Here is a 26,466-nt window from a genome sequence, read left to right as displayed (position 1 = left end):
TGCAGGAAACACCATAGGGCCCCCATGTTTAAAAGTTTTAAAGGACACTCCTTTTTCAAAACGACGGAATACTTAAACGATGTACAAAAAAGTTCATTTTACTATTTTAAAAACGCGCTCGGTTAGATACCCCCCCCCAAAAACCCTTGGGATTTTATTTATAAAGCAGTTGTGAAATGTGTTACTTTTTAAGAATTTCCCTTGGGCGCTTAATGGGTTTGTCGACTAAATTTATTACAAAATAAATCGAAATTAAATATTTGGGTGTTTACGAATGCTGAAGCTTTCAAGCCTCACTAATTTTTAAGGTTGAATGGGAATTTTAAATTTTGATTCTTTGGCCCCCGTTTATAGTGTTTTTACACATTAAATTTAAAAAAAAAATTTTAACTTCCATGTGATTTCAAATTTACAAAAATTTTTTGATAGCATCTTTTATGTATGGGTTTGTGGTTGTTTGCTTGGGCACGGGGGCAACGAATCGGGTTTTAGAGCGCACCCACGGGCCCCTATTGGTTGGAGAAACCTTGGGGGCCCAAAGGCCCCTTGGCTAGGAATTTAGTGAGGGTGAGGGGGTTTACCATTTAAAAAAAACAATTTTCCCACCACTTACAGTTTAACCCCAAACCAGATATACTAATTTTTTTCATTGTGGCGGAAAGGAAAATAGAAGGCACGTTTGACCTTGGTTTTGAACTCGGTTTTTTTAAGATTGCAAAATGTATCTTTGTGGTAATGTCGACTACGACGTTAATGGCGACAAAAAAAAGTTTTCCCAAGGAAAAATTGCCTAAAATGTAGAATTTTACTTTCACCCAAAAATTGCTCGTTTATCCTGGCGGGATGATGAATTACCTTTATATAGCAAAACCTTTTTGAAAAAGGGTTAATTGCTGTATCGGGAATTGCATAAATTTTTTTAAAAGGGGGGATAATTTTAAATTTTTGAACATCCAGAGGTTTTGGGGGTTGTTTTCTGTTTGGAAAAACTTTTGAGTTCCTTTTGGGTATGATGTAAGTTTTAAATTCCCCCGGGTCGGAAAAAAAATTTTATGTTTTTAAAATTCTTGGAAAGTCTTTAAAAATTTCCTTTTTATAAATTAAAAAATGATATTGTAGTTTTGGGAAAAGGCCCCCCCCCCCCCCGACTTTATATACTCTTTTTTATTTCTAGGGAGGGTTGGGGGTTTTAAAAAGTATGATTTGCGTGGGAAAATTTAAATTTTTGGGAAAAATTTTATTTTTTTAATAAATTTTATTGAAGAATCGGGGTTTGGTGGCTGTTCCCGTTATAGAATATTTCATGGTGGTAAATTTTGCTATACCGCTTTGTGCCGGATGGGTCTCTTGAGAAATGCCCTTTTTGGCATTTTGTAGCATAAAATTTTGTTTTTTGCTGTCGTTATCGGAGCAAAAAAGCACAATGTACTTTATAAAGATAATATTTAATTAATATTTCAAAATTTCATCAAGTAAACTACTTACAAAATATATTCAGCCATGGCAATATTTCACCAATAAAAATAAATTCAATTGAACTGTAATTTATTTGTGTTAAGTCTTGTCGAAGGGTAATGTAACTTGGCACAAATGTCCCATATACAGCGTGTCTGGCGCAATAACCATAGCACAAACTCAAAAGTAAAGGTCACTGTCGGAGTTAGAATGTCAGCAGGTTTTCATTTCCTGTCCATTTCAGAACTCTGTCATCTATCAAGGGATTCTAATATTACTAGATTCAAATAAACTAATTCCGTGCTCTGTACCTATTCCTATGCTTATATGAATTGCAAAAACAAATACACTATGTCACTTTTTTTAAATTAACGCGTATTTCAAATATCCTTTGTGAATCTGTTTTAAGACGAAGACAGATTCATTCAATTCTTGGGTTTACCTAAAAGTGTTTTTTTTTTAATTTTTATTTTGCAGACTATCTGCCAGTAAACTAAATGCTTATCACAAACCATGCAACTTTAACAAGTTAATGTAAAAGCATATTTCAAAACCCCTTCGCTAATCTGTTTTAAGACAAAAATAGATAAATTTATTTCTTGGTTTTACTGATTAATCGAAAAGGGTTCTGTTTCATAGACATTCAGCTTGTCACAAGGTAACACGGGGCTCTTTTCACTTGCAAGTTGTGATGAATGTGCATTTTCCACTTATTCGTCTTTGTCAGCATCTTCCAAACTTTTATCCTTTTTGTATTTTGGTGCTTTTACGGTGTACTTTTTGTTATTGATGTAAGACAATCTTGCGAAGTCAATCAATTTTTGTCCCACATCAAAAGTAATAAAATACCTTTCCTTGTCACATATGTCTATATAAATCTCTTCAAATTCTGTTGTTTTCCTCGCAACATCTGGTTGAGTACAGAGGCCAAGAATAGGATCTGAGGCTTGAGATCCTGCAAAAATAAAACAATTACACACCTGAAGTAAAATAATATTTTGGTAATATATTCAAATATTCAAAATACTCGTAGAACCGTTTATCGTTTACTTATGTGTTCAAGTAAGTTGATACGTCAAAACACATTTTGTCAACAAAATTTTACTTTCATTTATTACGACATAAATTTGTCTCAAGTCACACAAATACCGGTATCTCCGACATTTGTTGGTACTTGTTGATGATATGAGGGTTTCAGAATCTTTTCATTTGCCTAAATAGGTTTAAAATATCTAAATAAAAGAGCATGTTTTACCTCACCTTTTTACCCTAACTGCAGGTCTTGAACATAAATCAATAACTTTATAAACAGACATTAACAAAAGTTTGCTTTTGTTGGCATTCTTAAGTACTCTTTTACGTTGGTTGCCTTATCTGACCAGGATTCGGAGACCAAATCACATTTTCAGAATTTAATTTATTATATCTTCACCGTATCGGATTGTTTTCAGTATTATAGCCATAGTAGTTTAAGGATGTTGGATACATTTCAGGACAGTTTGTTCAACAATTAAGAATTTTTTCATACTTTGCATGTTTGAAGATCTTTAGTATCTATTGCATATAAAAGCAAAAACAAGGGTAGGTCACCGAACTCCTTTACATTATATCGGCCATTTTCTACACACACTGTCAAGACAAAAGTGAAATTTGAAAAACCTGGAAAAGTTGGGGGTACATTTCAAAACACAAACTATCTTTATCAGTTGTAAAATAATTGTATTTCTAACAATTCAGTTTAAATATGCTATGAAGTCAGTATGAAATTTTAATGATTTTAACATAATACTGTAATTCATTTTCACAATTCAATATAAATACCCCACCCACTTTTTCTCATGAGACCAGTACTTGTATCAGTCTAAAGATAGCATAACATTATTTCTACAATAAAGATTTTTGAATTTTTTTTTGTATTTATTGTGTCTCAAAATTGCTTCAAAATAAGGGGGAAAATGGGGGTCACCGAACATATAAGAGAGATATTCTGTATTTTATCATGAAAGTACCAACATTTTAGAATATTGGGGTTGGCTGGCAAATAAGCTATAACAACAAATATTTTCATGAAAAAAAAAAAAAAAAAAAAAAAAAAAAAAAAAACAACGCCTGAACAATATGAACATGTGTGCAAAACATAATTTTAAATAACAAAATAGTTCCAAACCATTTACATCGAAATTTCATCATAAAAAACAGATGTAATATTACCCCACCCACTTTTTTAAGGTTAAATATGAATCATATAGCATTTTTAACACTCCAGCATGAATATTACTACAACAATCTTCACCAAAGTAAAAAAACAGTATGCATGGCTACATAGTCTGGAATGCATTGCATTATGGGGATGCTCCGACCAGTATGTCAAGAGTAATGTGCCCCTGATATAGTAAAAAATAGCAATATTTACCCATTTTTTAAAACTGTATCTTTTTTATTTAAAGAAATCTTGAATAAACTTATAGACAATGTGTACGGCCGTAGTGTCTTGCAAGAGCTAGATTTCGGTCATTTTCAGATTAGTTAGTCCGAGTTATCTGTCCCTGTTATATAAAAATTGCAATATTTGACAATTTTAACGCTCTATCTTGAACATTTTCACAAATATTTTGATCAAATTTAATGGCAATGTATATGAGCACAAGCTCTTGGAATAACTCGATTTTGGGTATGATCAGACCAGCTCCTGATATATCACAAAAGCTTTCTGTTAACAGCACACTTGAAGGGGTTTAGGAGATACAGAGCGGACGCAAAATGGAAGGTTCAAACTTTTAACTTTGAGTTGTGACCTTGGCCTTGAACCGACATGGTTGGCTCATGGGTTCTGCACATCGTCTTGATGAGGTGATCATTTGACTCAAGTTTCATGAAAATCTTTGTAGGGGTTTAGGAGATACAGAGTGGACACAAAATGTTACAGTGGGACGGAAGATGTAAGGACGGAAGGACGGACGGAGACCATTCCTATAACCCCCACCACTTGTGGCGGGGGATTAATAAACACCACGACAATAACCCGGAAATGACCTTCAATTCAGCACCTATAAAATTTCATGTTGTGATAATTGCGTTTAGAGTACTAAAACAAGTCCCAGTACCGTACCGTATTATCATTTTCTCGTTGGTAAGCCCTGCCGAAGATAGTTCTGTCATTTGTCTTTTTTTCCATATTTTGGTCTGATCTGTTTTTTTTCTGATTTTCTGTTCGCAGAACATCAATTCAAGAACAATTTATCAAAATTTACTGCTTTAAAAAAAAAAAAAAATTCAACTACTTTTCAAGAAGTTTTTTGCAGTTTCAGAGTACAACTAGGCATCAAATTCAAGTACTTTTCAAGACTTGTGCGAACCATGGGTGTATATTTCTGCCAAATTATTTTGAAATTGCGCCATGAACAACAAAGTTATAGTCCAGATACTTGAAGGTGTTGACTGACAATTGGAAGGATGTTCAACGACTGACATCATCTTATGTGTACGCCACCTCTCGCAGGAGACAAAAGTAATAGCAATGTTTGATGTTTTCTACATTCTTGATTAAACACTTTTTAAAAATTTTCTAATATATGGCAACCACTACCTAAAATTTCTAATAGATGTTAAACACCTTAAGTATTTCTAACAGATGGTTAATCACCTTAAATATTTCTAACAGATAGTGAACCAGCTCAAGTAATCTTACAGATTTCTAATTGTCACTCAAAAATGTTCTGGTATGTAGGACTCTCAATGAAAATTATCTTAATATATGATATTAAATCACCTTAATGTCCAGAAGTTGTGTTCAGCTACCTTAAATAATTCTTCCTATACTAAGATACTGAATTAATCAACAGGCTACTTCTAATCAGGCCACAAAAATATATAAAGTGTGTAGTAGACCAAATACTTATCCAAGTATCTTTTAAGTTCTGAACTGACTAGTACTGAAGTAAATATATTTCTTTTTAATTCACTACACAAGATATTATATTTGAAAATTTCTATTAATTGACTATTTGAGAAAAGTACCTTGGACCTTTCACCAATGAAATTTACCAAAATTCTCTAATACAAAGAAAACCTGTAATTTGTTCAGGCTAAAATTAAACAGTAATGTTCAAATGAAATAAAAGTACATGAAATTTGTATACTGGGTATCCCACTTTAATGTAAAACACATTGTATAATACACAAACAGATTTTCTGAAAATCTATTAATAGAACAATTTTACTTTATGCTAAAGAATAGATACAGTACGAGTTTTTCCTCAAAAGTGTCCTCTTACAGACGTCCTAGCGAAACGGCTTCTTACGTCTGTAAGAGGACACTTTCGAAGAAAAACGAGTAACTGTATCTGACTTATACGACGATAATTGTACAGAATATATTAATGAATGAATAAATAAATAAATAGAAATATTTCTTTTCGAAAGATAAACATTAAATTATTATCGTGTGCCTTTCTAAATATACTGTATCAGCTAGTGGTATAACCCGAAATATTCGTGCATTCAAATTTCAAACGGGTGGCTGCACATGTGTTTGTACATTGGTATACATCACTACATGATATACGTATAGGATAGACAACGAGTGTCGTTGTCTACGGGATATATACAACGAGCAAAGCGAGTTGTATATATCCCGTAGACAACGGCACGAGTTGTCTATCCGACTTAGACCACGTGACATAAAAACTGCAATTATTGAAAACTCTCCCACGCGTTCTATAGAAATTGGGATTAACGTGTTTTTATAAGAGTAATATCATCCTTGTACCGTTAGCGCTTGACAGTGAGGCACATGAAAGTATGCAGGCTATTTGTATAAATTCAGTTTTACTCAAATACCGGATTTACTAAGATTTAACGTTCATTAACACTTTCACGGTGAGGATGCGTACACCGGATATAGCCATTTAGTGATAAGGTATTTTCCGAAAACGTGTTTATTTTTCGTCAACATGGTAAGTAAAACACCTATTTACTATCGTATTATACTACTATAGAAGAAAAGAGCATTGTTTTTAATAACTAGATACTGTGTATATGCTCTCACAAGCGTAAAATGAGTCAATCTTATGAAGAAACGCTAAAATTTGTGATAAAATGGCAACTTTATCATCTGATAAATGCAGGTCGAGGACACATTTCTCCCGATACCGTCACTTATTGTCTTGTGATAAAAATTCTGAATCGTATGATTTATTTAGTTGCATACAAAGAAAACATGTACAAAATTTCAGCTTTGTAAATGTTCAAATGACGGAGAAATCGATGATAAATGAGCGTCGATGGTGTACTGTGTATTGCAAATATATGTACTGTGTATTGACTTGTATCACATTTTACTGTACTGTGTATTGTTTACATTATCGCTGAGTTTTATAGAATTAATCTTGCAAAATGTACATTATCATTTCCTTTTCAAAGTACAAAACAGTAATTTCTTTAGCCCTGAAGATACATGATGTTTTACATTGATATTTATAGCGTTTACTCTGTTGTAATTCACGTAATAAGCTCTAAACGTAACTCTCAGTCACCATAGTGCAACAGAGGGTAATATTTTTTTTGTTATGCTTACCAGTTGTAAATGTATTTATATTTTCTATTCTTCCATTGAGCATTGTTTAAGTTGATATTACACGAATTATCTCAAAAACAGTTAAAGGTATATTTTAAACTTTTGCATTGGGACGCCACTAAGACTTACTCTCAATATCTAGCAGAAAGCCCGGCCCTACTAATAAATACTATATTGTGATTTTTTTCGTTGCAGATTCAACTTGTTTATGTGTGTTTATGGCTGGCTCGACGAACGAATTTAAGGCCATTGTATGTCATTTTGTTGAACACCACCCAAATGACGAGAATATTATAGTACGCTAACGACCAAAACCGCAAAAAATGTAAATTACAAGATAGCACCAGACATATGCAGAGGAAAAAAAGCAGAAAAAATACTGTTGATTCAGAAAATATTAACATACTTGTTTCAAAAAGGAACCCGGTTACAAAAGGGACCAATTTGCTACAGAAAGAAACCTTTGATTTGGGCAAATGGTGAGGAGCCTGTTCACAGACGGCAGTGGAAATGTATGCTACCTACCACGCCATCTAGCAGAACTCAACATTTACACAATGCTACCAGTACAAAAATATAATCTAGAAACACATACACGGCGGTGTACATGGAACTTTCAATGTTACACAGAGTGCAATTCCATGGACAGACAAGGTTTTCAGAGAGTATTGTTATACAGTCTATGAAAGAATGTGACAAAATAGATGGATGAATAAATAGCCTTTAATCAGTTTGTTTGCCAAGAAACGTTTTCTTTAACTGATTTTATAGTTTCCTATATTTCTTGACGTCGCAAAATGTTTCATCGACAACTTGGTTAATATGAGTTATAGTGAAGACTGCAAGTTGTTTTGAAGAGCAGGCTTATAACTCTTCCAATGATTTTACAACTGCTTGCATAACAGAGACCGCATTTCTGACGCTAAATTAAGAGGAAAGAGAATGCAAGACAGACGAATACTTATTGACATTAAAAGAAGCAGCTAGTTACTGCATAAATGTGATGAGTGTACATTACTTCCACATAAGATTGGGCATTGATACTGAAATAGGTTCTGTTGTGACAGATTTATCTTACCAAACATTATTTCACAAGTAATATTGTAAAAGCCATGTTTTACTTTGATAAAGAACAAAAAGTCATGTACATTGAAATATTTATTAAACAAACTTGAAACGTAAACACAAATTCATAAAATAGCAAAGATAATAATAAGATAGTAGAAGAACTCTATAAGATTTGTTTTTCGTTCTAATCCTTTCCACCAACTGTACTTGTAATGTTAGTATATAAATATAGTTATGTATATTGTTGGGAATAAATATGTTTAAACCAAAGATCATAAACATTTGACATTCAACAGTTTGAATACATGAAAAAAATCGAAATGATCTTCAAGTCAGTTCCCAATCGTTTGTTATAGTTCGAAGTTGACCTTGACAATAAATATACTATTTTGGTCAACAGGGAAGTTGATCACATAAAAGTGATAACGAACTGTTTGCATAGAAATGACATATATCTTGCAAATGAAGTGTGCAAAATATATTTCAAGAATAACACATGGCACTGTTTCCTCCTACTTTTAACACAAATTGCTCAGTGCATATGACACCCACTTTGTTTCGTATGAAGCAAGTGGTGAGCTAATTACCTTTCAGAACAATGCATTTAAACCAATAAAAATAGCTTTAACTATATTATTTTAAGAAAATTTCAAGTGAAACTAGTTCGAAGGTTCTACGTCAAATGAGTCTCAGGTTATTGAGGAGAAACCACATTAAAAGTTCAAAGCCCCTACGATATTGACCTTTGAACTATAGTGAAAACATCATCGATAAAGGTCGTCTATTGACCAAGGTTTATATCTCTTTGTAGTATGAAGGCGAAAGGATAACATATTTTCATGTTTGCTCTTCTTATAAGGGGAGACCTTTTCCACACTTGTCGTCATCATATCCTGTGTAACATTATTATAAAACTTCACGGCTGAACTTGCGACCGGGTCTTTGCTCGGCAATGGCTAGTCTTTAGACAGTTTCTCGGAGTCACTATTGGCATGCCGCTGTAATTGTAAGTTGTAATATCAGTGTTCAAACTGGTTTCTTGTTATTTTCGCTGTGAAGTCTAATGTCATCTGCAAACAGAAAAGACATTCCATCATTTTTGGGCCCAAAGGAATTACATGCCTTGTCTATCTAATGACTATAAATGCTGAAAATATGCACATTTTTTCAATATCAATACTCAGTACACCAAACTGCAATACACAGTACACATATTACTTTGAAAACTCAATACACAGTACACCATCGGCGCTCATTTATCACCGATTTCTCCGTGATTTGAACATTTACAAAGCTGAAATTTTGCACATTTTTTCTTTGTATATAACTAAATAAATCGTACGATTCAGATTTTCCATACAATGCAAATAGGTTATGGTATCGGGACAAATGTGTTTACGGCATGCATTTATCAAATGATAAACTTGTCATTTTATCACAAATTTTAGCATTTCTACTTAAGATTGACTCATTTTACGCTTGTGAGAGCATATACACAGTATCTAGTTATGAAAAGTAATGCTCTTTTCTTCTGTAGTAGTATAATACAATAGTAAATCAGGGTTTTACTTACCTTGTTGACGAAAAATAATCACGTTTTTGGAAAATACCTTATCACTTAATGGCAATATCCGGTGTACGCATCCTCACCGTGACTTTGAGTCACAAAATTAATGCTAAACAGTTAAATATGGATTTCTCAAAAATACTCAAAATTGGACTGCATGCTGAACAATTAGTTTTTGTGAGGAGTTTGCATGTTGGCGAAACACGATGATAGATACGTTGATTCGTTGATTCAAGAAGATAGCCAGGTTATTTATTTATTTATTTATTTATTTAGTTAGTTAGTTAGTTAGTTAGTTACTAATAAACTTTGATAATGTGGCAGTTGACCTCAATACAATCGACAGTTTATTTTCCAAAACAGGTAAATACAATATTTGCTTTACAATAGATCTATGAAGGATTATCTTTAAACACCCCTGGACTTATTGGACACAACAGCCACATTATCAAAGTTTATTAGTAGTTAGTTATTTTTTTATTTGTTTACTTTGTTTATCAGGATATAGTTAGCGCGTAAATACTTTTTACTGTATCGTGCCCTTCTTGTAAGAATGATGTAGTTGTTTAACTTTCTAACTGGGCCAAGTTGTTCGAAACTTTAACGGGCTGTAATTTAGTTTATTTTATTTTATACTAATATGTTTTAGCTCGAATGTGATGAAAGCTTTAACTGTTTAAGCTTATTGTAACCACTCTCGAGGAGTCTGTTTCCTATGAAAACTAGTACTGGGGTCATATGAGAAGTCATTGTCGTGACCCCAATGATGCTCGAACCCACGACCACTTCATTAAGCTGTTAAACTAACCGCCTGTTAAATTTCTATTCAAGATACTAGTCTTGGTGGGTTGGAAACACTAGTATGATGTTTTAATTTTACTGTAAAGATGGTTTAGTGTTTATAATCCTTAACAAGTACATTTGATTTTCTAAATTTTCTAAACTGTCGAAATCTACTGATAAAGTTAATCGACCGTTAACTCAATCGCCTGTTAAAGTTTCGAACAACTGGATCCAGTTGATTGCAAATGTGAGGATCGTGCTGACATGTCTTTTTTATAACAAGTGAACATAAAAAGTTACAACTGTAGGAAACGTTTCAGTGAATGTGTAAATTACGTTTTTACCCAGTTGGTTCTACACTACAAATATGTAGTTTATTGTAATTCAATTTTATTGATATCTAATAACATGGGGTCATTTTTACAATATTAATATTTAGACGTTGTCAACTGAATTTACCTCCATGTCAGTCTTATTTTTTATCCCATTGATAACTGGTGAGAATATTGCAAGGTCATTTAACTCCGGCGTTAGCCTCTATTGTTAGATGGTAAATTGACACAAAATTCACGCGTTTTTTGCCCAAGTTTCCCCCGATATATATACAACGCTACTGTTGTATATGGAATATAGACGGGTAAAAGTCTGCTTTGCGATTGGCTATTTACGGATTATCGTGGTCTAAAAGATGACAGACGCTTTTTGACGTGGAAACGAACGGACAGGACGAAATCCTAGACCTCTTAGTACCATCACTTACTGTTTATATTGAGGCATCGAAGCACCGTTGCTGGATGTGCCATTTTGTAATGTAGGTACGATATATTTGATCTATTTATAAATATTACTTTTTAACAGTTTAATAGAGGTTTCTTGTGAATTTAATCTTGGACTTCGTAAAAGGGGTCTACAATGTCTGTTAGCAATACACTTGCCTTAAATGTTTTAAAAACAGACCGTTAAACGGGAAAAAAGCCACAAGAGGTAAAGTGAGCTATGTAGGCTCACAAAAAGAATGGTTAGTAAGCTCACCTGAGCACATAATGCTCTTTAAGGATCGATGAATGCCTGCTTCATGTTAACATTGATTACACTCTAATATCACACTTGCTAAATCATTGTGTATCTAACTTGAACACAATACTCAAACGAATATCACCAGGCAGAGTGTTATTTGTAAACAAATAACAAATTGTTTACTCTTCTCGTGAGAAATTAAAAATATTTAGGGCCTAATATAAATAATATTTGATTAGGTCTAGAAAACAGTTGTTTGTTTTCGCTAATCTTTTGGTAATATGTGTTCCTTCAATAAAGTTCGGTTATGTTCTGTTCTGTTCAATAAGACTGGATTTTCCTTGTAAATTTACGTTACACAAGATTATTAGTAATTCTAATATGTCCCTGTTAAAACAAGCTTACGCTAGAATGACATCACGTTAACGTGCAGTGACGTCAAAGATTTTGTTGCCACCTAAAAAGAGCGCTACTACATTTTATCTATTGTTTTAGATAAGGGCATATTAGAATCGAAATAATATATAGCAAACCGTGTTTTAACACTATTTATACACTCGGGCGGTAATACGTCGTACAAATAAGTTTTGTGCATGATTGACAGGAAGGCAACAGTAAGATGGTGAAGAACGAAGATGCGATGGCGAAGCGCGACAGTACGATGGACTGTCACCATCATACCGTCGCGCTCCGCCATCGGACTGTCGTGTTATCGTCATCGTACTGTCGCGCTTCGTCATCGTACACTCGTACCTTCGCCTTCATAGGGAGCAGTCGCTGGCCTTAACAGAACACCGTAGTTTTCACATGTCGCGGCCCACTTTATTTTTGATTTGTCAGGTATTGCAGATGTTCTATGCTGACTGCGGTCTAAAGCTATAATTGCCTTTCTGTTTATAAGCTGAAATTAATAATTCTTTCTTGTGTTGTTTAAAAAGCTTTATTTGCATTGCAATTCTAAAATATTGATATAGTGCATTTTATTTGACCTGACGGGGCGTGGTTTCGCGACGGTCCACTACATTACTTTGTAGGATATGTAGTACATGTAACCAACGTAGCGTTGAATTTAGTAGTTGGTTACCAAAGATTACGGAATAAAACAATTATATTGCTCTACATATTTTGCTCGTTTTTTTAGATTACCATTATTTGCATAAGTCAGAGATTAACTCCGTCCCGCCAGGTCGAATAAAACGCACTATACCTTCAACTGAAGATAGCCAAAAATTAATTCACCTTGAAAAGAGACATTCTTACATCAGGCACAGTTTATGACTTCGTTCACGATTTTCACGTGCAGGTAGTTAACTGATAGGGTGCGTTCGTACAAGACAGTTCTGTTTATAAAATGTCCGCTTACAATCGTAAGAAGACACTTTTACAATAGCTCTGCTGGGGGTATAGTCGTATAATGAGGATGTGGAAAATTGCTGGAATCCCAAAATGTGTACTGTAACTAATAAATGGGGATCCAGAAACTGAATAAAAAAATAGGACAAGTCTAAAAATAAATACCACTGACTATGAATAGTATCAAAGTACTGGCTTGTTGAATATACCTTTTAATTGTTAAATATATTGTTTTTAAAAGAAATATTTATTTGATGGCAATTTCAATAGATTTAAGATATAAAAATTGGTTTGAAAAGAGATAGATAGAAGATACATCCAAAGAACTACAAAATAAATTATAGCTTTTGATATAACATGCAGAATCCTTCACCAATTAGTTTAATTTTGTTAAAATCCCTTTTACCAAGTTAATGTGACTTGTGAATTTTCTTTCTATCTTTTACAATAGCACATCATCTTGGCTGATAGTGATTCTTTTTATTTTCATTTGTACTTTATTGAAATCACTCAAAAATCCTAACTGATTACTGAAATACTAAACAGTTGTAAAGTTTCAACATCCAATTTTTAAAAAATTTTGATTGATTTAAATACACATTAATTTTACATTTCACTCAAAACCTGTATGATATAATGAACACAATTCTATCAGACCACTGTTTACTAAAGGAATCACTGTGTAAAAGTCAAATCAAAATAAGTGTAGACTAGTCTCTAAATACTGTCTCTTCTGTCAATGGTAAACCTGTTTCCAAACTTTTCCATACACTAAAAGTTTTCATTTTACTAGTATAATCTTTCTATGTATGTCGTGTCGTCAGAATCACCGGATTTTTTCTGTATCCTAAACTCACTGTTGTCGACCTCTGTACTTGACTTTGTACTTCTGTTCTGTCACTCACTAACATTATTCCTAAAATTTCATCACTTGACAAATTAATCACCACATATGTATAAACATCAACGTATGTGTGAAGTCTGGAGTACATCTGACATTGTACTTATAATATAAAATTCTGGGTCATGTGTTTTTTAAGAGTATCCTGCACAAAGCTAAGCAAAAAGTTCTCTCAGAACTGATTTATGAATTAATGTTACTTGTCAATCTGACTGCACAACATTTAACGACCACACATTTACAGTTGACACCTCATCACGAACTCTCACTGGGGCTGCATTGTTGTACTCGCTATTACTTGGAACTTTACCAGTTATAAGAAGGAGAAATGTGGTCTGTTCTGTTCTTTATTATTTTCCCCCGACTAAAGTCGGAGGGATATAGTTTTGGCGTTGTCCGTCCGTCCGTCCGTCCGTCCATCCTTCCGTCCGTCTTTCCGTCCGTCCGTCCGTCCATCCGTCCTTCCGCCCGTCCGTCCGGAGCCATATCTAGGAAATGGTTGGGAGTATTTATTTAAAACTTCATATACTTGTTCACAACTATGAGTTCTTGCGGCCCGTCAAGTTTCAGTCAGATTGCCCAAGTAACACCAGAGTTATGGCCCTTAGAAGTTTCTAGTGTTAACTATATAGGGTACTATAAATATGGCAATTTCTGCATCATAACTTTTGATATATTTGACCTTGAACTATGAAACTTTAACAGAATTTAGGGCACTATAATGTGGTTGTGCACACACAATTTCGTATGGATTTCTTTTGTAACTGCAGAGTTATTGCCCTTTAATTGTCTAAAAATCCACATATTTGTACATAACAAACTTGCCATTTGGCAGAATTTCATTAAATTTCTTTCATTCTTTTCTGTGAACATTTATTATAAACATGGGAAGTTGCGCACCCACACCTGGTCGCCCACTTGCCTTGGTCACCCGGGGTGACCCCAGGGTCAAAGTTGACCCCGCCCCAGGGGTCACTTGATTTTACATAGGAAAATCTTTAAAAATCTTCTTCTCAAAAACCAGAAGCCCTAGAGCTAAGATATTTGACTTGTAGCATTGCCTAGTGGACCTCTACTAAAGTTGTTCAAATCATGACCCCGGGGTCAAGATTGACCCCGCCCCATGGGTCACTTGATTTTACATAGGAAAATCTTCAAAATTTTTCTAAAAATAAACCAGAAGGCCTAGAGCTTAGATATTTCACATATAGCATTGCCTAGTAGACCTCTACAAATTTTTTTCAAATCATGACCCTGGGGTCAAAATTGACCCCGCTTCAGCGGTCACTTGAATTTACATGGGAAAATCTTCAAAAATTTTCTAAAAATAAACCAGAAGGCCTAGATCTTAGGTATTTGACATGTAGCATTGCCTAATAGACTTCTACAAAATTTGTTCAAATCATGACCCCCAGGATCAAAATGACCCCGCCCCATGGGGTTACTTCATTGTACATAGAAAAATCTTCAAAATTTTCTAAAAATAAACCAGAAGGCCTAGAGCTTAGATATTTCACAGGTAGCATTACCTAGTAGACCTCTACAAAATTTATTCAAATCATGACCCCAGGGTCAAAATTGAACCTGCCCCAGGGGTCACTTGGTTTTACTTAGGAAAATCATTAAAAAATTTCTTAAAATAAACCAGGAGGCCTAGAGCTTAGATATTTCACATGTAGCATTGCCTAGTGGACCTCTACAAAATTTTTTCAAATCATGACCCCCGGGGTCAAAATTGACCCCGCTTCAGGGGTCACTTGAATTTACATAGGAAAATCTTTAAAAAATTTCTAAAAATAAACCAGACTTCTACAAAATTTGTTCAAATCATGACCCCCAGGATCAAAATGACCCCGCCCCATGGGGTTACTTCATTGTACAAAGAAAAATCTTCAAAATTTTCTAAAAATAAACCAGAAGGCCTTGAGCATAGATATTTCACATGTAGCATTGCCTAGTGGACCTCTACAAAACTGGTTCAAATCTTGACCCCCCAGGGTCAAATTTACCCAGCCCCAGGGGTTACTTGATTATACATAGGGAAATCTTCATAAATTTGCTAAAAATAAACCAGAAGGCCTAGATCTTAGATATGTGATATGTAACATTTCCTAGTAGACTTCTACAAACTTTGTTCAAATCATGACCTCTGGGGTAAAATTAGCCCCGCCCTAGGGGTTACTTGATTGTATATCGGAAAATCTTCCAAAAAATTTCTAAAAATCGTCAGTTTGACATTAGAAACATGTAGCTCATATTACTCCGGTGAGCGATCCAGGGTCATCATGACCCTCTTTCCATCAATATTTATAATCAACATGTGAAATTTTGTTTCCTCTCCCGTTCCCCCGCACCCCCACACCCTTAAAAAATAAATATATAAACATATATATATTTCCATTCCTTTTTTTTTTTTTAAATGTTCAAACCTTCAACATGTTAAGTTGTGACTGCACAAGCCTTGCCCTCAGTCATGTTCAAGATATCTTACCAGTGTTCTCATAAGGACATCTGTTTTTTTAAGTTCAAATGTACATGTTAAACAACAACACCTGGTGCCAAACCACTCAAAGACAATATTTCGTTCCAGTTAAACTTCAAGCTCATATTTCAATTAACTGCATTTAATTTTAAAAGCCAAGCTTATTACAGTAAGCATATCCCATTCAAAATAAATTCTTTAGTCAGGATCAAAGTATCATACATTTATTATGTACTCTTTAATTAAACATTTGTTTTCTGTTAAATTGATTTTGACTAATGAAATTATTTGCTTCTTATTAACATCCTTAACTTTTTGCCGGATATATTTTTTTGCCATTTCTCACCACAAACCCTTTCGGCGGGGGATACCAATTCATCGAATTTGCTTGTTTCCTTAGTATCTGTTCTACCAAGACATTTCTCAAACTGTACTCTACTCATATCTGGTTCTGAAAATAGACATAATCATACCTGGTTCTGAAAATTGACAAGCAATACAATTCGCATTGTTACAGAATACTAACTTGATTACTTATTAAATATTTTAAAATTATGTATACTAGGTCTTTATTAATTTATTCATAAATCATCATGATAAAACATATTTAAGCACAGTGGTCCATTACTCCAGAAAAGATAAAAAACCTTAAGGCCTCAACAGACGTCAGGTTCTACTTGTACAACACTAATTATCACAGACACTTGGGGTCTGGAACCCCACCCACTACAGCCCAAACTACTATGCACCTGTATATATTTTTATCATCATCATTGTATATCCAGACCAAGACACTAATCACACAAACATTGTTAAACTTATTTGAGCTAATTAAAAAAATATATAATACCTCATTAGCTTTAATACACACAAGATAGAAATGTTTGACAGAAATATTTCGTACACCTACCTTGAGAATCCGCTCGTGTTTTACTCTTTTTGCAACTTTCCCGTATATTTCTGGTGTCCTTCGTTCAAGTACAAATTACTCTTTACGACGATGCTAGTGACAATACTCAATCTTTGCTCATGCCTGCACAATATGCGAGACATTTTGCAATTGTCAACTCATTTCGTTCCATTTACAAATCTTTCGACGATTTGAACGCTGGCTCCCAGCCTGATACGGTAAGTATGCGTCGCGCAGTGAACGTTAGAACCAGCATAATGATTAATAGAAACCAGTCTATGTTTACAATTTTAGGCGGTCAATTCAAACTGAATAAGATCCTAGATCAATACTTAAATTCATAATTAATACACGATTATATTTCGATTTCAAGATGTGGAATGCAAAGTTTTGTGTATCTTGGTGAGTATTTACACAGATTATTATGTTTCGATTGGCCCTTGATTGGCAAATGGACGCGGCGCTATCAACAAATCTACCCGAGGTAGCACTCCGTTCCTTGATTTTTTTATCTGTTTTTTTTTTTATCATTTCACATCAGTTTTGAATTGATATCATATAATTAAGCACGCAGACACCCTGAAGTCCCTTTTTCCGGGGACAATTCAATACGGGTGATCATCAAGGGACCCAATTATCAATGACCTAACCACCGCGACTGTTCCCATAGTGCAGGCCCCGTCTAGAAAAAGTGTAAAAAATTGTTATTAAACCGTATTTTCTTATTGTTGGGGCACAGCGCATCTATAATGTTTTGAAATAGCATTTTGTTTTAAATAAACAGTCAATATCAAGAGTGCAATCAAACTGAAAATGAATTTTTAGTAGGGTTTAGATTAACGAATGTTTTCCAGAACGGATAAAAATACATTCCTTAGATTTGTAATATTATGTTTGTTTGCGTCATGCCTAGATATTGTGCGATACCTTGCCTTTCTTTTTACAGAATTAGTATAGCAGTCGGTTTAATTTGATCGCAACATTGCATATATGCGAACCGGCTATTTTGATTTTTTTCTTGCATAAATGATTAAAACACTGAAAAAGAATACTTACTTTGTTTATAAAATAAAGTATTTTTTATTTTTCTGATATTTTCTTGGTGAATATTGGGAGAACTCTCCTTTTGTTTACAACAGCCATTGCTTATAAAAAGTGGTTTGCTGAAGACAAGAAAGAGTCATCTGTATATAAAGGACTGAAGGAAAAAATACACAATCTTGAAATAGAATTAAATGAACTTTCTACAATTCATCAATGGTTCATATCGCCATTTTTCGTTTGCAAAAATGATCCAGGCCACGTTCAGTATGCAATGTTTTGTGAAGTAGTTAATGGAAATCACTTAGTAAAGAAAATAACATTCTACAACAATGGAAAATGGCAGCTCCATGTTGGAGAAAATCAAATAAACGTGGAAGACTTTACAATAGAAGATACTTATTTAATTACAAGGGAGTCAGTACATAATGTTTGCAGCATTGTTTTCAAGTTAGTCACATGTAAGGGTAAGCAAAAAGACAATTGTGATGTCCAAAAAATAAGGCCCTTTTTACTGAAGTCATAGGAGAAGAAAAAACAAAAATATACAGGTCACTCAGATGTAACAGGCTAGTACCTTTAACTGCTTCTGCAGCAACCTGCAGAAATTGTCAACATTATGTGAAATTTAATGAAAATTAACAATCCAAGTCCAAAAATATGGAGCCTGGTATTTCTACAAATGAAGAAAATGATGTAATACTTACTGACAACAATGACGCTGATATGAGGGAAATCCTTGAAAGAATTCTACCCGAGGAAAGTGGGGAAATGTTAGATTTGCTGCTTATACAAAAGCAGAATTTATCACGAAACCCAAAAGGGAGAAGATGGGATAAAAAATCCCTCAGCGTCTGTTTGTCGTTATAGTGCAGGAGTAAGAAAAACTATCAGCAACTTCGAGACAGCAAGGTGCTTATTCTGCCCTCCGGAGTAACATTGGGGTTGTATAAACGAGCAGTAGACCAGAACGCAGGTTCCCTAAATGATGTGTTCCGTTGGATGAAAGAAGTGGCCAGTAAATATAGGGTTGCAAGGGACTAAACGCTCGGGGGTATCTGTATAGATGAAATGAGTATTCAGGAGGATTTATGTATGGTAAAAACAAATGGTGAAGTTGGATTGATCGGTTTTATAGACATGGGCATAGAATCGGATAATTTACAAATGTTATGCACCGGAAAGAGAGAGAGAGAGAGAGAGAGAGAGAGAGAGAGAGAGAGAGAGAGAGAGTGACCACTTGCAACCCATGTGTTGCAGTTCTTATTTTTAGGATTGAATGGATTTAGATTCCCATTCGCGTGTTTCCCCGTAACACAAACTAAAGCTGCTAACCTGCATTTTTCATTTTGGCAAGCTGTTAAATATTTAAATATGTACAATTTCAAGGTATTTTTCGTTTCTATGGATGGCGCTCAGGCAAATAGAGATTTAATGCGAATGTTTTTCTCTTGAACAACCCAGTTACAGCAAAACCTTTCAACCAAAAATATCTGGTCTCCAAATGATCCCGACATAATTTTCATATTGGACTATTCACATGTTATAAAAAGAGTCCAGAATAATTTACTAAAAAGAGGTGACGGAAAAAGTTACATCAACAGTCTCTCCTATAACCAAAACATCTACTGGGAGCACTGGGTGAATGCTTTTAAATGGGTCAAGGAAACAAATGCGTTTTACAAATGATCACATGTTTCTCACCCAGGAATCTAAAATGCGGAACAAACTTGCTGAAAATGTTTTAGACGGGGACATGTTGCACCTAATGGAATGTTTCCAAAAGGCAATGGGGCAATGGGCGAGAATGCTTACCTGCTAGATGACACCATTGCACTGTTAAAGGCCACAAGCACCATGGTTAAAACGTTCCGAGACAGAAGGCTGATCTATGACATCAAAGATATTCGCCTTGAAGGTCTTTCCGAAGCTCTGGGATGGTTTAACCAGTGGGAAACCTACGTGAATGACAAAACTGGTTTGACTGCAAGTGAGAAAGAAAAGATGCTTCTTTCAGCACAGACGCGCGAAGACTTAAATTCATGCGTGACAGGCTTCACTAAGCTATGTAAAGACACACTGAAATATGACAGAAATTACATTGTCCCTGCACGGGTTAATAGTGACGTCATTGAGAACATTTTCCGTCAACAAATGGGGGGGTGGGGGGGGGAATTATCAACGGCAACAACACAAATCCGACATTTTACCAGTATTCAAAGAACACAAAGAACATAAATACCGTCATCATAGGTCAGAACACGCTATCAAAAAATTCTGTGAAACCCTTTGCTTTAACGCTGACAGACCTGTTAAAGACAAGAGGGCCATGATGGCCCTATATCGCTCACCTGTTATCATTGCACTAGAGACAAGAAGGTCCTCAGAAAAAATATCTAAGTCCAAAGGACAGGAACAACAAAGGGAAGAAAATAAACCAAAAAGAAAAAATTCTTACAAGGTACAGATATGTCAAAATACACCTAAAAAGTGGAGGTACCATCCATGTTGTACCACAGGAAAGTGGTCTCGGTTTTTCCCTACGGCCAATAATAAAAAAGTTACTATAAATAAGCTATTTATAGTAACGTAAAAGGGAAGTAATTAAAAAAAATGATTGTAAGTGAACAAAAGAAGGATCTGCCAAATAAATCTGTTGACATAAATGAAATTTCAGATAAGCATCTTCATTAGTTACGGAGATATACCCATTTTAATTTGAAATAAAGGGAGGTAATTTGACATAAAATCAGTCCATAGTTATCTACCCTCATTGGCTCAGTCCAACTAATGACAATAATGAAATTTCAAATAATAAGTACTTACTTATATAAATTCATTTTGATTACAATCAGGGGAGGTAATCAGGTATAAGATAAAATAACTCTAGAACCTACGAATGGATCTGATTTGTCATGGAATCCAAGATGTATTGTTGTTGAAGATATTTTGGAAGTTTGTATCAAATAAAACCATAAATGAAGTCTCTATATGGCTGCAAAAGCCAAAATAGCCAATTTTGGACCTTTAAGGGGCCATAACTCTGGAACCCATGATGGAATCTGGCCAGTTCAAGAAAGGAAGCAAGATCTTGTGGTGATACAAGTTTTGTGCAAGTTTGGTTAAAATCAAATCATAAATGAAGCTGCTATTGTGCAGACAAGGTCAAAATAGCTAATTTTGGCCCTATCAGGGGCCATAACTCTGGAACCCATTATTGGATCTGGCCGGTTCAAGAAAGGAACCGAGATCTTATGGTGACACAAGTTTTGTGCAAGTTTGATTAAATTCAAATCATAAATGAAGCTACTATTGTGCAGACAAGGTCAGAATAGCTAATTCTGGCCCTTTCAGGGGCCATAACTCTGGAACCCATAATGGGATCTGACCAGTTTAAGAAAGGAACCAAGATCTTATGGTGATACAAGTTGTGTGCAAGTTTGGTTAAAGTAAAATCATAAATGAAGCTGCTATTGTGCAGACAAGGTCAAAATAGCTAATTTTGGCCCTTTCAGGGGCCATAACTCTGGAACCCATAATGGAATCTGGCCAGTTCAAGAAAGCAACCAAGAACTTATGGTGATACAAGTTGTGTGCCAGTTTGGTAAAAATCAAATCATAAATAAAGCTGCTATTGTGCAGACAAGGTCAAAATAGCTAAGTTTGGCCATTTCAGGGGCCATAACTCTGTAACCCATAATGGGATCTGGCCGGTTCAAGAAAGGAACCATGATCTTATGGTGATACAAGTTGTGTGCAAGTTTGGTTAAAATAAAATCATAAACGAAACCACTATCGTGCAGACACAAAATTGTTGACGCACGGACGCACGAGACGCACGGACGCACGGACGCACAGACGACGGACGAAGGGTGATCACAAAAGCTCACCTTGTCACTATGTGACAGGTGAGCTAAAAAACGAAAAAATTCACATTGAGGAAACCTCTGTCTGTTTTAAACAGGTAACAAAATGGATGAATGTGCAAGCAGAAGGAGTCAAGCGCGTTTGGACTGGCCAGACAGCTGGCGAACTCTGCTTGCATTTCTAGGTTAGTTACTGTAAACTGACAAAGTGTTGAGAAACTTTTCACAATATTCATGACCATTTGTTAAATATGCAAATTCGATGTTTCAAATTTCATATTTTAACAGAAAGCAATAACTTTTGATTGCAAATTTGTTATTCTAGAATCAATTCCATGTTGAATTAATTACCTTTTCCACGGCGCAATTGAATTTGTTTGAACAGCTTTGTTGTAATGCACCATTCGGGGTCACCTGAAATGAAGAATAAACGCAATGACTATTGAAGCTTGTTTTTTTACAAGTACAGGATCGAATTGCATTATTTATATATTTATTTTTATTCAATTGGTTTTATAATATATATTTACATAACACACATTTATAAATAAAGAATTTATACTTACAAACAGTCTGCTTATATTTCAAGTATGTTGTCCATAATATCGTTTCTCGGATTCCTAAAGCCACCACGTTTTAACTGACGGAGTGTTCATGAATTTATACGAGAAAAAACAACAACACAGAACAGTAATATATGTAATTTTTCTACCTTCCAGAAATCCTTTTAACATATATCTTAAACAATGAAAAAAGAAACAAAAAAACACGAGGACAGCGATTATGTCACACAAGTCCAGTCCACAATATTTATAAAGCTGTATGGCCAGTCCACACGCGCTTTTAAATAACTGACTAGAATTGTAAATCTTTAACATATATCTTTACATTTGAAATAAAAAACACACATTTCTGAGGACAGTGATTGTTATGACACACAAGTCCAGTCCACAATATTTATAAAGCCGTATGGCCAGTCCACACGCGCTTTTAAATAACTGACTAGAATTGTAAATCTTTAACATATATCTTTACATTTGAAATAAAAAACACACATTTCTGAGGACAGTGATTGTTATGTCACACAAGTCCAGTCCACAATATTTATAAAGCTGTATGGCCAGTCCACACGCGCATTTATATAACTGACTAGCATTGTAAATCTTTAACATATATCTTTACATTTGAAATAAAAAACACACATTTCTGAGGACAGTGATTGTTATGTCACACAAGTCCAGTCCATAATATTTATAAAGCTGTATGGCCAGTCCACACACGCATTTATATAGCTGACTAGCATTGTAATTTGTTTACAATCCAAATAAAAAACATCTAAGGGAATAGTGAATTTTATGTCACACAAGTCCAGTCCAGAATATAAAGCTGTATGGCCAGTCCACACGCGCATTTATATATCTGACTAGCATTGTAAATCTTTTACAATCGAAATAAAAAACATTTATGAGAACAGCGAGTGTCATGTCCAGTCCAATATATAAAGCTGTATGGCCATTCCACACTCACATTCATGTAACTGACTAACATTGTTAATACCAAGAACAAGAGGGCCATGAAGGCCCTGTATCACTCACCTGCCCTATTGACCTAAAGATTATCAAGATCAACATTCTGACCAAGTTTCATTACGATATGGTAATAAATGTAGCATCTAAAGTGTTAACTAGCTTTTCCTTTGATTTGACCCGGTGCCCTAGTTTTGGACCCTACATGACTCAGATTCAAACTTGACCAAAAGATCATCAAGATTAACATTCTGACTAAGTTTCATGAAGATACATTCATAAATATGACCTCTAGAGTGTTAACAGACTTTTCCTTTGATCTGACCTTATGGCCTAGTTTTTGACACCAGATAACCCAATGTCGAACTCATCCAAGATTTTATTGAGGGTAACATTTTGACCAAGTTTCATTAAGATTGGGCCAAAATTGTGACCTCTTGAGTGTTAACAGTCAAATTGTTGATGACGTACGAACGGACGGACGACGGACACAGGGCGATCACAAAAGCTCACCTTGAGCACTTCGTGAGCTAAATAATCATAACAAAATGAATTAGTAGCAATTATCTGAACTTACAGACCACAATGATAGTTTTCATATTTATGAATAGTTTACTTACTAGTAAATGAATTTAGACCTAAACTCAATACATACAAGTTTTCACTTACAAGTACATCATACGAACAGTATGATGGTAAACATTTCAGTATAAAGATATTTGTTAAATGCATACATTAGAAAAGTCATTCTTAATAGGTGCAGACAGGCTTGAAATTTGATACAACCACTTCTGAGACACAACACTGACTGGGTTGACACCATCGCTGAATAGAACGCTTGTAAGTGATGTTCTGTGTGTAGACGAAGACTTTTTTCCCCTAAATTCCATGCAATCCGGTATGAATTTTGGTGACAAGTAATTCAGTTCCTTGTTTTTTTCTCGTATGTACTCATTAACTAGATCGATCTGTTCGTGCATCTTGCCATCTTCAAAACTTTGCCAACCAGGGTGTTGTCTCATTCTGCTCCACTGACTCCAAAAAACGGCGGTGTTTCTAGAATTCCAATGTCAATTCCACTATTAACTTTGTGCATATCAACAAGTTTATGAATGCTTGGCCTTAAGTGATCCAAACATTCACCTGGTGTACTGAATTTTGGCATCAAATAGCGTTCAATTCATTTAAATCACAAGTAATGTGCCAAAAAAATACAATACTGCGATCCCGTTTAATGCGGCTTGCAGTAATTTCCTGTTCAAGGTATTGTATACCATCTGCAGTGTTACGACCACCGAGATATAAAAAAGTCACGTTTCGTGTATCTACAAAATCCAGGATATGGTACATTTCATTTTTAGGTATCTGCCCTTACTGTCTGAAACAATGTAAATATTCCTGTAATTTGGTATCAGTTCTTGCTTTTGTACCCGTCTTGCTTCAATGAAGTTGCTTATTTTTCTAAGTTCTAGTGGGTTTGCCATAGCCATTTTGTAAGGAAATCTGGAAGATACAGTGTTTGCATGCAAGATTATTTAATTGTCGGTAAAAAATATGTGTGTAAAATGGGGTATTAGAAAGACCTTTGTTTTGCAGTTACACCATGCCTTTACATCTAATGATCATGCATAAAACAGGTAAAAACATTGTACATCAAGAAAGAAGTCGGATTATAACATGATGTATGGCCAGTTCACACGCGCAGTAACAAACCGACTACACTGTTATATTTATTCTATGTTCCTGAACACTCCAGAGACTTTACAATATATGTCCCAATATTTTACATTATAATTTCAAATGACATACATAGAAAAAAAATCTTTACATAAAATGAAGTTTAGACAGTAGCATTTGATATAAATCATTTAGACCGTCTATAATAACAACGTTTAGAAGCTTTGCCAAACATATGAAATACTGTCTTTACATCAACTAGAAAGGTATATATATTTTGACAAATGCCACAAAAAATTTCTCAAAAATTAAACAGCCATTTTGACAACTTTGTCTTCAGATCATTTTCAATGGTTAAGAGTCATTAAAGTCGTAGCTTCTTTAGACTACTCACAAAACGGACAGAAGAATTTTACAGATTCATTCTCAAGCTCTTCCCACTGCGCCTGTGTAGTGATATCGACACAATGACCGTGTACCCACTTATCGCATCTATCGCAACAAATCCAGTCCGGAGAGTCATCATAAGGTTGCAAACAAATCGAACAACCACCTAAATCTTCTGCTTCAGTATCATCTGACTTCCTTTTCTTTTGTTTACCTTTGTTCAAACTTTTTGATCGTTTTCCTTTCCCTTTCCCTTTGCCTGAACCCTTTCCACTTGCGCATGCTCCGTCCTCTCGTTCCACAGCAGTGCTTTTATCACCAGCTGAAGATGGCGAGATTTCTCTCGCTTCTTGTCGTGATTCAGCAGATTCAAATACATGTGGTGTTAATATGAAATCTGTCTGTTTTATTGTATTAACCAACTGGTCATTTAAATATTGTTTATTGTGATTGGAGTGTACTGGGATTTCATATGCTTCACAAAGCTTCTGAAGGTCTTTCTTAGTATAAAATCTATCATTGAAATAATTTACATTGTCCATTACACCTGACTTCAGCTTAAAATGTGAAACAACTTTACCTTTTGATTTATCTGACTGAATTTTGTTCAGAAAGACCATTTTGGTCGTCTTTTTTTTCTTTTTTTTTCCCATCACTTTTTTCCTGTGAGCCTTGCCTTTTTCGCGTTTAATATGCAACAGATAATCTTCCCTAAAATGTAATGCGGAATTATTTACAAATTTGAACACGGTCTTGTTGAAAAGTTCGGTGATATGACAAACCATAATTTCTAGTCCCTCCTCTGATTCTTTGTCTTCGACGAGTTCAGTGTCTCTTTCATTAAACAAATTCATCCAC

General features: G+C 34.7%; 1 protein-coding gene across 1 annotated transcript in view; it reads right to left on the bottom strand.

The window, feature by feature from the left end:
• Window positions 1-1,569: 1,569 nt before the first annotated feature.
• Window positions 1,570-26,466, bottom strand: part of LOC128559266 (uncharacterized) — a 45,838-nt gene continuing 20,941 nt past the window's right edge. The window contains exon 5 of the mRNA XM_053550522.1: window positions 1,570-2,410. Coding sequence (XP_053406497.1) covers window positions 2,166-2,410 — 245 coding nt within the window. The 3' untranslated portion in view covers window positions 1,570-2,165. The remainder of the gene's footprint in view (window positions 2,411-26,466) is intronic.

This window comes from Mercenaria mercenaria, chromosome 9, assembly GCF_021730395.1.
Source record: "Mercenaria mercenaria strain notata chromosome 9, MADL_Memer_1, whole genome shotgun sequence".
Classification (NCBI taxonomy): Eukaryota; Metazoa; Mollusca; class Bivalvia; order Venerida; family Veneridae; genus Mercenaria; species Mercenaria mercenaria.
This window is presented reverse-complemented; position numbering and strand designations above follow the sequence as displayed.